We start from the raw sequence: 13,284 nt of genomic DNA, 5'->3' as shown, positions 1-13,284 counted from the left end.
TTTTGATTGGCTTGGGAAAAAACTAGATAAGAGGTAGATGTGTTTGGGAGTGAGTCTTGAGTTTGACAGAGTGCATGAGACAGCTTTAGTGGGAAGACAAAATCACACACTCCTCCACTGTATTCCACTGTCTCACTAGCATGTGGGGGTTCCTGCCCTTAGAGTCTTTATTTCTATTTATGTTTCACCATAACCATAAAGATAATCTACGTGCCGCCCCAAAATCAAGAATTGAGCATTGCATACTAATGATAGAGGCCCAGATGGGTATTCTTGGTGCATACCTTGCAAGAACGGCTTCTATATACTGTATTCAATAGCTGTTACTAACAAATTCATTCCATTTAAAAATAAAATTTATTCCATATTTTTATCCAAAATGACTTTTTATATGTATTAATATGGAAAAGCAAACAACAAGAACACCATAATATAAAAGCTAAATAACCAATTAGGCATATTACTTAAAACAGATTGGATCCATAATTTAAAAAAAATCTTAGTCAGAAATTCCCCTGAACAGGTCCAAATAGCACATTAAAAGCTATTGAATGTATTCTACCACGCCGTTTTGTTGGCTGTGAGACATTTCATCAGATCTGTAAGAGTTTCATACATGTTTGTGGGAGAAAATTTTAAACAGTGAGCTGTGAGTGAAATTAAATGCAGAAAATGCTGAAAGTGAACACTACATTAAAATGAATAAGTTCATTATTATATAGTGGACCATCAACCTATGGACTTAATCCGTATTGGAGCGGTGGCCTCAGGTCGAAAAGTTTGTAGGTCAAAGGTCCATTCCCCATAGGAATGCATTGAAAACCCATTAATCCATAACCGGCTAAAGAAAAAAATGCCCCCCACAAAAAAATGAAAATAAATACACCTTACTGGTCCGAAGTCTTCCAGGGGTCCCCCGCCGCCACCATCGCCACTGCTCGAGGCCTCCAAGGGCTTCCCCACCACTACTGGAGGCCTCATGGGGGTCCCTTGCTGCTGCCATTGCTGCTGCCCGATGCCTCCGAAGTCTTCCCCACCACTGCTGGAGGCCTCTCGGAGGTCCCCCGTCCCCGCCAATGCAGGCTTTCCCAGGGTGGACTGGGCCTACCAGGGGAGGGCTTCCCCTCGTAGGCCGGTTTACCGCCCAGGAAAGCCTGGTAGGCCGTGCCTACCAGGCCCGGTCTACCCTGGGAAAGCCGCCAGCACTGGCAGACCTCTGAGAGGCTTCCCATGGTGGTGGAGGAGCCCTGGAAGGCATCCATTGGCACGATCGGTGGCCTATGGACCGGAAGGGGGAGGCGGGGAAAGCACCAAATTTGAATTTGCCGCTTTCCCCGCCTCCCCCTTCCGGTCCGTAGGTTGATTCTCTGGCCCCAAGTCAATGGGAAATTTTGCGGCCGGAGAAGTCTGTACCTTGAAAAGTTTGCAAGTGGAGCCGCACGTAAGTCGAGGGTCCACTGTAGTCCCATAGGAGTGTTTTTTCACTTCCTAAATATGAAGGTTTTGATAGTCTTCAGAAAATCATCAAGAAGATGATCGAATGGACATGCTTGAAATGCAAGTTTCAGAGAGTCCTGTTATAGAAAAGGACCTAGATCTAGCAGGCGTAGATTTCTGAGAACTGGGGCAAGCAGAACAGGGTCCCTTCAGATTTCAGGAGGCACAGCAGAGCAGGGGCATCACAGGAAAAAGTGTTTATTTTAATACATGATTTTAGGGCTGTTATGTATGTCATTGGTTATCATAGCTCAAGCAAATTGGAATTCACTTCTGAAGGAGAGATGTTAGGTAGATATTGCCGTTTATTATCCATCATGAAACCAGGTCTTGTAGCATTCAAATATTGCACAAAGGCAGTCCAGGCAAAAGGACATCACGTTTCTCCAACCTAAAGGATGCAGTTGCAAAATGGGAGGAAAGGCACTTTGGGCCATAAATGTCACCTAAGAATGAAGTAGCAAAGCTAAGTCTGAGAGCCAACGTGAAGGTGAACATTCTTAGATATTTCAGAGGATGTGTGGACTCACATGAAATAGTCTTAACATGCTAATGCTCAAAGCCTAAGTATTTCTTGAAGATCTTGTTAACTTTGGTGGTTTCAGCTGATGTTTGGTGGCTTGCGTGTGGGCTATTAGACAGTAGTTTCATTAGATTTCTGTGATTAATAAATGTTGTTTTTAAGTATGTGACCTGCCTTGGGGGCCAAATATAAAATTCACTCAAAGAAGAAACTATATTAATTGTTATTTAATGTTTTTCCTCTGACAGTCCTTGCAAAATGAACTGTCTATCTTGGTTGTGTTTTTGTTTTCATGCTCTGTTGCACTGTTAAAACTATACCTGTATTAAACCTTGCAATCTCTGAGCCTCCAACAAAGCAACAGTTGTCGAAACCAGTACTCAATAGTTAGTTTGGGACACGATGCCAGTTAATACTGATCAGTGATCTGAATATCTCATCTTTCACTTATACAAATGAGACAGACTTTAGGTTGGATTTAAATGCGTGATCAGGGAAAAGCATATGAGTTGATACTGATGATAGTAGGGTTTATTAATAAAGACAATAGTGCACTGCGGAAATATTCTTGTCCATGCTGTGAAGTATTATAGCTCCTATTTTTAAATATTTTTACTGGATACCAGATGAGATTTTTAAATAAGTTTATTTAAGTTGTTTGGGGTGTATAATTTACAACTGCTGTTGAAATTCTCTCCTCCCACTACTTTTTTTTTTTAGGAGGGACATTGAGAATTTATGCTGACAGTCTGAAACCAAATATACCATACAAGACAATCCTGCTGTCTACTACAGATACTGCAGATTTTGCAGTTATTGAGGCATTGGAGAAGTACGGTTTAGAAAAGGAAAATCCAAAGGACTATTGTATTGCGCGTGTAAGTAAATTAAATAAAGGATATTGTTCGAAGGTTGTTAGCTGTAAGATATCTCTGTCATTGGAGAACATGTTTTTAAGAGGCAACCCTATTGTTAAAATGCAACGATAGGTTAGTAAAATGTAAAATTTTCTTCAGTTATATAAGTTTTTGAATTTTTACACACATATTTTTATAGCTGCTGCATCACATTAATTATTATTTAAGAAAACCTTTATTATTTGCAAACAAGTACAATATATTGATCCAATAAAATTTTGTCTGCTTGAATTAGCTCCAGTGAACTTGGTGTACAAAAGATAGTATCTACAGAGATTTCATATACCAATTTGCTTCTAAAAGTTAGCTATTTGTGTAAGCCGCCCCGAGTAGACATGGTCTAGAGGGGCGGGGTAAAAATCAAATAAATAAATAAATAAATAAATAAATAAATAAATAAATAAATAAACTGTGGAACAGGATTTCAGGAAATGTATACAAACTGCTTAGGGTATATTTGATTGAAAAAACATCAAGTTTCATTTTTCTTTTTACTTTGATACAAATTCAGTATATGACAGCTTTTGGGAGGGGAGAGATTATTTACTATCAAGCAATTAACTCTTAAGGGGAACTACTATTCCACTCAGTTATAGGCAAGGGGAATTCCTACTCAGCTGATCTGTAGTTTATGGTCTGGCTTATAATAATAGGATAGTGATTTGGTGTCTTTGGCTCTTCAGGTTAGTATGATTGGGATGTATATGTATTTGTTGTAGTGCAATGTAGCTTTTTTATCCATTTGGACAGTTTTTATCTGTTGAATTTATATTTATCTTGATTTTTCATCTGCTCTGAACAGGCAGTGGCTTTACGGAGATAGCAGGGAACATTAGTGAAAGCTTACAGTGCTGAACTAAAATCTGTATCTTTTTCAAATAGAAGCTATTAACCTACTGATAAAAAATGGAAAGACTGAGTGCTACTGATATATATTACTTTTTGTCAGCCATGTTACTGCTATTTTCATGCTATTTTATTTTGTTACACCAACTGCAAAACTTTACAGAAAAGCATAATATTTTCCTACCTTTTTAAATAAGTTGTGAGTCTAAGCATAGCTTGGACTGAAAGATGGGGTATGATGTAGTTTGCATCAATGCTAATGTTTTGCTCATACTGAAAGTATAAATGCATCCTTTTGACTACAGTGGTGCCTCGCATAGTGAGGTTAATCCGTTCCGGATTATCCTTCGCTATGTGAAAACATCGCTGTACAGAACGGGGAAGCCCATGTTTAATGCGTTCCAAATGGGCAAAAACCTCACAGTTCAGCAATGTTTCCAGGGTCTGGCAGCCATTTTCGCGCCCTCGGTAAGCGAGGGCAGGGCGCGAAAACACTGCGCGCTGCCATTTTGGGGCTTCCGGCAGCCATTTTGGAGTCGCCAAACAGCTGATCCGCAGGCATCGCTTTGCAAAGATCGGAGCCTCGTGGCGCAGTGGTTAAAACGCTGTACTGCAAGCTAAAAAAAAAAACTGTGCTCACGACCTGGGGTTCAAATCCCAGGTAGCCGGCTCAAGGTTGACTCAGCCTTCCATCCTTCTGAAGTCGGTAAAATGAGTACCCAGATTGCTGGGGGGGGGGGCAATGTGTAGCCTGTATAATTAAAAATTGTAAACCGCCTGGAGAGTGCTTGTAGCGCTATGGGGCGGTATATAAGTCAAATAAATAAATAAATAAATAAATAAATACCTCATCGCTATGCGATTTCGTCGTTCTACGGTGCGCTCGTTAAGCGAGGCACCACTGTATTTATTTCCACTAACAGTTCAGGGATAAATGTAGTTGTTAGTGCCCACTAGAGGAGTTGTACTGAATGAGTGGGATTTGCATAATATTTTATTTAACAGGCCCTATTCATTAATTGTGTCTGGTCTAATTAGGATTAAGAATTGGATTTAACCCTCTGTATTTACAGTAACCTTCCCCCACCCTTTTGTAGGTAATGCTTCCTCCTGGTGCTCAGCATTCTGATGATAAAGGTGCTAAAGAATCTATTCTTGATGATGATGAGTGTCCACTTCAGATATTCAGGGAATGGCCAAGTGACAAAGGTAATTTTAGCTGTTCAGAATAAATAATACATCACAGTGACCATCTTTAGACATGCCAGATCATAGGGCTTTGTGCCTGAGCCACAAGTAGCTTTAAACTAACATCTTCAGGTCTCCATTTCATGTGTTAGGATTTTTTTCACTTGCTCTTCCTTCCTATGACCAAATTATGATTTATGGTTCTTTCAAATTGTGACTGGAAACTAGAGAGAGGTGATGAGCAATGACTGTGCATTAGGGAGGACAGAAGTGTGACCGCAAGGCTCCTCCCTGTTCATTTATGCAAGACCAAACAGTAACTGGACATTGATCCCAAATGTAAGCAGTGTCCTAAGTCTTGAATACTGTACAAAATGGCTTAAAATAGAGACTGTGTCTTTATGCATCTTGATGGCTTGTTATATAGAGTTCTTCATTTAAAAATAACAAGATTGGAATGGAAATATATTGCCTTGCTTAGGTGGCATTGAGTTGGTCAGTGTGTGTCATCTTCACAGAGGTTCATATGAGGACAAAGTAAATACTGTGACTTGTTCCAACTAAGCCCTGAGGCTTAAATAAAATATATAAAAAAGGAAGCTGAAACAGCTTGCTATAATGGGTGTTAAAATCAAACAATTTAAAACAGGCACAGGTTGTCTAATTTATAGTGATTGCCATCTTGGCTGCCTCAGGAAATGTTACAGAACTAATTATTTGGGTTTAAATTTAAAAATAAAATCTACAAATGACCTGTACATATATTATTTATACCAGAATTTCTAGCTTTTGGAGAACAGTATGAAATTTTGTTGAATAAAAAAGCTTTTAATTTTGCTTTCAATTCTATTTTCACTTTATTCTTTAATTGGATAATTACTGTTTTAAAGACAGTTTCTTCAGTATACTTAATTAGTAACTCTTCTGTATGAATTAAGAGTGAGCATATATGTTCAAGAGAGAATTCTGTTTGTATTCTTTGCTTTAGGGATACTGGTATTTCAATTAAAAAGGCGGCCACCTGATTATATCCCAAAGAAGTTGAAAAAACAAGTAGATGGAAAGCCATTAAAGGGGAAGGAGAGAGTTGACGGGTCTGGTTATGGCTCTTCCCTTCCTCCAGAGAAACTACCTTATCTTGTTGAACTAAGTCCAGGTAAGAATTCCTTCTCTGAAGCAGCATTCTTTCATTTTTACAACAGCTTGCTTCAGAGTTACTACTGATGGTTTGCTAGAATGCCTGTCCTGCATTTGTGGAGTTTTATGAAATAGCATTGAGAGCTTGTCTGGTATAATGAATATAAAGACAGATTACAACTCAAAAGAGCTGGATTCAATCCCTGCTTGGCCGTGGAAACTCAGATGACACTGGTCAAGCCACTCCTTAAATACATACTTTGTTCCAGTCTGCTCCAGTGAACCTGTGTAGACAAGCCCATAGTTACTAACAGTGAGAGTATATGAAAATATACTAGTATTTTTGGTCTTGCCTTTGGCCCCACCCACTATTGGAATGATGATGCTAAAAAGCTATCTGAAATTGAATTCAGTTCTCAGGCTGAAATTTCTTTCCACTTGTGATATATTAGTAATAGACACAGTATGGCCCTCCAGATATTATTTTACTGCAGCCCCCTGGATTCTTTTCCATTGACTGGGAGTTGGTCTATCCACATCTGGAAAACCACAGTTTGTCCACCCTGCTTTATAGAATTGAAACTTATGTGGTGTGATTGAAACACAATATTGTGTCAATTCCAAACAGTGGATTGTATTCAAAGAACTACAAGGAGAGAAAGAACTGCAAATGACTGCTTCTATTGTTCTGTAAATGGTTGCACAAGAATTCACATTGTCCTGTAGTTGAGATATTCTTACACAACATTTTTGAGTAAAGCGAAAATGGGCCTTCCATTGAACATACATTTTACATGCTGTTGTGCAATTTTGGCTACAAATTATTCCAGTTCTTGTTAATGACTTGGAGATCTTACTTGAAGTGTGTGTAATATTTTTCAAGCTTTATATATTTGAACTAGAGGTGTTTTTTTTTTAAAATTAAAATTGGTGGTGAACATCATTTTTCTTTCCATAAAGGTTTGCATTTAAAGTGAGCAAGCAAGATAAAAGTTAACTTGTCCTCAAAATAGATCAGAATGTTTTCGCATGAATACTATATCAATGTGTGCTTTCTGATTATAAGGCAAGCCCACTACAATGAGACATTTGCAAATTTAATTTAACATCACTTGCTTTTCGTTGTTTAGTTATTAAGTCATGTCCGACTCTTCGTGACCCCATGGACCAGAGCACACCATGCCCTCCTGTCTTCCACTGCCTCCTGATTTTGGTCAAATTCCAGTTGTTAGCTTCAATGACACTGTCCATCCATCTTGTCCTCTGTGGTCCCCTTCTCCTCTTGCCTTCACACTTTCTCAACATCAGGGTCTTTTCCAGGGAGTCTTCTCTTCTCATGAGATGGCCAAAGTATTGGAGCCTCAGCTTCAGGATCTGTCCTTCCAGTGAGCACTGAGGGTTGATTTCCTTCAAAATGGATAGGATTGTTCTCTTTGCAGTCCAGGGGACTCTCAAGAGTCTCCTCCAGCACCACAATTCAAAAGCATCAGTTCTTCAGTGGTCAGCCTTCTTTATGGTACAGCATTCACTTCCATCGCTACTGGAAAAACCATAGCTTTGACTATGTGGACCTTTGTCGGCAAAGTGATGTCTCTGCTTTTTAAGATGCTATCTAGGTTTGTCATAACTTTCCTCCCAAGAAGCAGGCGTCTTTTAATTTTGTGGCTGCTGTCACCGTCTGCAGTGATTATGGAGCCAAAGAAGGTAAAATCTGTCAGTGCCTTCATATCTTCCCCTTCTATTTGCCGGGAGGTGATGGGACCAGTGGCAGTGATCTTAGTTTTTTTGATGTTGAGCTTCAGACCATTTTTTGCACTCTCCTCTTTCACCCTCCTTAAGAAGTTCCTAAATTCCTCCTCACTTTCTGCCATAAGAGTTGTATCATATGCATATCTGAGGTTGTTCATATTTCTTCCAGCAATCTTAACTCTGGCTTGGGATTCATCCAGTCCTGTCTTTCACATGATGTATTCTGCATATAAGTTAAATAAGCAGGGAGACAATATACAGCCTTGTCGTACTCCTTTCCCAATTTTGAACCAATCAGTTGTTCCATATCCAGTTCTAACTGTTGCTTCCTGTCCCACATATACGTTTCTCAGGAGATAGATAAGGTGATCAGGCACTCCCATTTCTTTAAGAACAGTTTGTTGTGGTCCATGAAGCAGAAGTAGATGTTTTTCTGGAACTCTCTGGCTTTCTCCATAATCCAGCGCATGTTAGCAATTTGGTCTCTAGTTCCTCTGTCCCTTCGAAATCCAGCTTGTACTTCTGGGAGTTCTCGGTTCACATACTGCTGAAGCCTCCCTTGTAGGATTTTGAGCATAACCTTGCTATAGCGTATGAAATGAGTGCAGTTGTATGGTAGTTGGAGCATTCTTTGGGATTCAGATGTAGACTGATCTTATTCAATCCTCTGGCCACCGCTGAGTTTTCCAAACTTGCTGGCATATTGAGTGTAGCACCTTAACAGCGTCATCTTTTAAGATTTTAAATAGTTCAACTAGAATGCCATAACCTTCACTGACCTTGTTGTTAGCCATGCTTTCTTCACTGGCCTTGTTGTTAGCCATGCTTTCTAAGGCCCACTTGACTTTGCTCTCCAGGATGTCTGGCTCCAGGTCAGCAACCACACTAACTGCGTTGTCCATGATATCCACATCTTTCTGGTATAATTCCTCTGTGTATTCTTGCCAATTCTTCTTGATGTCTTCTGCTTTTGTGAGGTCCCTCCCGTTTCTGTCTGTTATCATGTCCATCTTTGCACAAAATATTCATTTAATATCTCCAATTTTCTTGAACAGATCCCTGGTTTTTCCCTTTCTATTATTTTCTATATCATTGCACTATTCATTTAAGAAGGCCCTCTTGTCTCTCCTTGCTATTCTTTGGAGGTCAGCAATCAATTTTCTGTAACTTTCCCTATCTCCCTTGCATTTTGCTTCCCTTCTGTTCTCTGCTATTTGTAAGGCCTCGTTGGACAGCCACTTTGCTTTCTTGCATTTCCTTTTCTTTGGGATGGTTTTTGCTGCTGCCTCCTGTACAGTGTTACGAGCCTCCATCCATAGTTCTTCAGGCACTCTGTCCACCAAATTGAGTTCCTTAAATCTGTTCTTCACTTCCACTGTGCATTCATAAGGGATTTGGTTTAGATTATACCTGACTAGCCCAGTGGTTCTCTCCTACCTTCTTCAGTTTAAGCTTGAATTTTGCTATAGGAACCAAAAGGGTCTTGTTTTTGCTGACTGTATAGAGCTCTATCTTTGGCTGCAGAGAATATAATCAATCTGATTTCAGCATTGCCCATCTGGTGATGTCCATGTGTAGAGTCGCCTCTTGTGTTGTTGGAAAAGAGTGTTTGTGATGACCAGCTTGTTCTCTTGACAAAATTCTATTAGCCTTTGCCCTGCTTCGTTTTGTACTCCAAGGCCAAATTTACCTTTTGTTCATTTTATCTCTTGACTCCCTACTTTAGCATTCCAGTCCCCTATAATGAGAAGAACATCTTTGTTTGGTGTCAGTTCTAGAAGGCATTGTATGTCTTCATAGAACTGGTCAATGTCAGCCTCTTCAGCATTGGTAGTTGGTGCATAAACCCGGATTATTGTGATTTTGAAAGGTCTGCCTTGGATTCGTATTGAAATCATTCTATCATTTTTTAGATTACGAACTAATTTACGACTTACGAACGGCCCTAGTTGCGAACATTTCGGGTTACGAACCCGATCTCATCACAAGTAGTACACCCTACTTGCAAATGCGGATCGGGTTACGAACCCAAAAGGCAGGGAGAAAGGGCAGCAAATTTGAATTTCCTGCCCTTCCTCTCTTCCTTTGGAGCTTTCAAAGGGCTTCCTCCGACATTGGAGGAAGCCCTTTGAAACCCCCGAAGCCAAAAAGGCAGGGAGAAAGGGCGGGAAGTTCGAATTTCCTGTCCTTCCTCCTTGCCTTTGGAGCTTTCAAAAGACTTCCTCCGACATCACAATGCTCCAGGTGCTGCCCTACCAATGTTTTGTTCAATGGCATTATCATGTTGGCTATTTTATTTTCAATCCCCTTTTTAATGAGGTCTACCATGGAATTGGCCTTCTTCACTGCTGCCGCACACTGGGTTGACACTTTCATCAAGCTGTCCACCAGCACACCAAGATCTCTTTCCAGATCCGTCACGGACAACTCAGAACCCATCACCTGATAAGTAAAGTTTTGATTTTTTGCCCCAATGTGCATTACTGGTACTTTCCATTTTCTTATATTGAAACACATTTGCCATTTTGCCACTCGTTCTCCCAGTTTGGAGAGATCCTTCTGGAGTGCTTCGCAATCCCTTCTGGTCTTCACCACACAGAAAAGTTTTGTGTCATCTGAAAACTTGGCCACCTCACTGCTTATCCCTGTCTCCAGGTCATTTATGAACAGGTTGAAAAGCATCAGTCCCAGGACAGATTCTTGGGGCACAACGCTTTTCACCTTTCTCATTTGTGATAGCCTATTGACACCTACTCTGTTTCCTGGTTCTCAACCACTTCTCAGTCCATAAGAGGACCTGCCCTCTTATCCCCTTGACTGTGGAGTTTTCTCAGCAGCCTTTGGTGAGGGACCGCCTCATATGCCTTCTGAAAATCCAGATAGACAATATCCACTGGTTCGCCTGCATCCTCTAAAAGTGTTGTGAGGCAAGAGTTATCCTTACAGAAGCCATGCTGATTTTTCCCTCAGCAAGGCTTGTTCTTCTGTGTGTTTTAAGATTTTATCTTGGATGAGACTTTCCACCATCTTCCCTGAAACAGACAATAGGCTAACCAGTCTGTAGTTTCTCGGGTCCTCCCTCCTTCCCTTTTCAAAGATTGGCATGACATGTGCTATCCTCCAGTCCTCTGGCACTGTGGCCCTTTTAAGGGACAAGTTGTATATTTTAGTTAAGAGATCAGCAACTTCATTTCTCAGTTCCTTATTAACCCTTTGGTGGATGCCATCTGGACCTGTTCACTTACTGATCTTCAGTTTATCAATTAGGCCTAAAACATCCTCTCTTTTAACCTGTATCTGATTTACTTCATTCGTCAGGAAGGGCCATTCGGGCACCTGAATCTGCCCAATGTCTTATGTTCTGAAGACAGATGTGAAGAACTAATTTAATTTTTCTGCAACCTCTAAGTCCCCCTTTCCCTCCCCTTTCGTCCCTCACCATCCAGAGGGCTAACCACTTCTCTGGCAGATCTCCTGCTTATAAAATATTTAAAGAAGCTTTTATAATTCTCCTTTATATTGCTGGCCCTATGTTCCTCAAAGTCCTCCTTAGCCTTCCGTATCTTTTTCTTACATTTCTTTCATCAGAGTTTGTGTTTCTTTTTATTTTCCTTGTTTGGGCAGGATTTCTATTTATGGAAGGCCCCATCCCTGCTCTTCAAAGCCTCTCTAATTCTGCTCATTAACCATGCTGTCACCCTCTTGGATTTAGTTGAGCCCTTCTTTCTTTGTGGTATAGACTTCCACTGGGCCTCTACTACCGTTGTTTTGAACAGGCTCCATGCACTCTAGAGAGATTGGATTCTTCTTCCCTTTCAACTTCTTTCTAACTAGATTCCTCATCTCAGGGGAGTCCGCCTTCGGAAATCAAGGGTTTTTGTGTAAGATTTGCTTGACATTCTCCCCCCAGCATGCATGGCGAAAGAGATCACAACATGGTCAACATAACGGCTCAATGACATTCATGGTCAACATAGCGGCTCAATGACATTCATGTCCCTAACCAGATCCTGAGTACCACACAATATTAAATACACAGTCACCTGTCCTCTGGTGGGCTCCGTGACAAGTTGCTCCAAGGCACAGTCATTTCGCATGTCAAGAAACCCGGTTTCTCTTTCTTGACCCAGGCATGCATTGATCCAGTCGATGTGAAGATAGCTGAAGGTCCCCCATGATTACAATCCTGTCCCTCTTGGACACCTCCCTGATTTGTCTCCTCATTTCAAGGTCCCCCTCTGTTTGTAATAACAGATGATTTGAGGTCTCTTGAAATCACTAATCCTCATAATTTCAAATTATGAATTAGATTGAAATTATATTGTTAAACCAAGGTTTTTTTTGCTTATTTTTCATCAGTAGACTGAAAAATACTCTAAACTGTGTAAAGGAAGTATATCTTCATTTTTTAAATGTGCACTTAATTTTTTTTTATCTGAATTGTGATTTAGGGAGGTAGATTGGGAAGGGAGAACCCTATCTATTAAAAAATTACTATATTTTGCTTGAAGACTGCTTAGAACCTCCATTTTGTTTGAAAAAAATTTCCTTGGCTGCTATCTGGGGCCCACATAGTGATAATAAAGTTTTTATGTGCTGGTTTAACAACTTTGTTGGCTCCTGGCTTGTTCTTACACACAACCTGAATTGATAGTTTCTAATGAGTTGAGCACTGAAAATGGTCTTTTCCACTATGAGCCTTCTCATATGCTGAAACTTTTTTGAGGTTGCCTCTTCCTTCAGTATCTCTGTCACATGAAGTGGGTAGGTGGCAATGGAAACAAAGATGTAGCTGTAGAGGCACCACTTGTACAATGTGCTTCTCAGGGATATCTGTTTTGTATCTTTTATGAACTTCCCATCATTAGGTGAACACATTTCAGTTTTGCTAGCCTTTTAATAGTGTTATCTATGGAGTTTCATGCTGATTTCATCTATTATTTTTATCATTGTTTTACTTTGTAGGTTTTTTGGTGTTTTATATGTATGCATATTTAAAATACGTTTTTTAAAGAGTGGGAGTGATATACATTTTATAACTGAGCCTAATTTAAGAATATGTTTGTCTTATAATAACTCACAAGTAGAAAAGGGTATTCATAGTTTCCATGTAAGCACTAAGTCTCTTCTTGGATGTGTTATGGTTTTCCAGTATAATTAGTTTTTTCAGACTATTGGTGGCAAATCCACTGTTCTTGTATAGAACTGCTATCATTAGCATTGGCTGCATGTTTTTTGTGCTTCAGTCAATTGACTTGGTGAAACACATAATTGGTGGGACTTGTAGGATGCTTGATATTTGCAGAAAATCAGGATGGGAACTTCGTTGGGATCACCTTTGTATTCGCAGTCTTTTCTAAAATACGATGAAATATACATTTCATAAGCAAAATACAATTTGATTGTAAATGCATTGTAGTTATGAAT

At 40.0% G+C, this 13,284-nt stretch overlaps 1 protein-coding gene across 36 annotated transcripts in view; it reads left to right on the top strand.

Moving 5' to 3' along the window:
- The window catches only part of AFDN (afadin, adherens junction formation factor), a 150,489-nt gene that overhangs the window by 41,422 nt on the left and 95,783 nt on the right, over positions 1-13,284 (top strand). For all 36 annotated transcript variants that reach the window (XM_072994143.2, XM_078383179.1, XM_020808386.3 and 33 more), the window contains exons 6-8: positions 2,741-2,898; positions 4,881-4,992; positions 5,960-6,127. In XM_072994143.2, coding sequence (XP_072850244.2) covers positions 2,741-2,898; positions 4,881-4,992; positions 5,960-6,127 — 438 coding nt within the window. The remainder of the gene's footprint in view (positions 1-2,740; positions 2,899-4,880; positions 4,993-5,959; positions 6,128-13,284) is intronic.

Source organism: Pogona vitticeps, chromosome 1, assembly GCF_051106095.1.
Source record: "Pogona vitticeps strain Pit_001003342236 chromosome 1, PviZW2.1, whole genome shotgun sequence".
Classification (NCBI taxonomy): Eukaryota; Metazoa; Chordata; class Lepidosauria; order Squamata; family Agamidae; genus Pogona; species Pogona vitticeps.
This window is presented reverse-complemented; position numbering and strand designations above follow the sequence as displayed.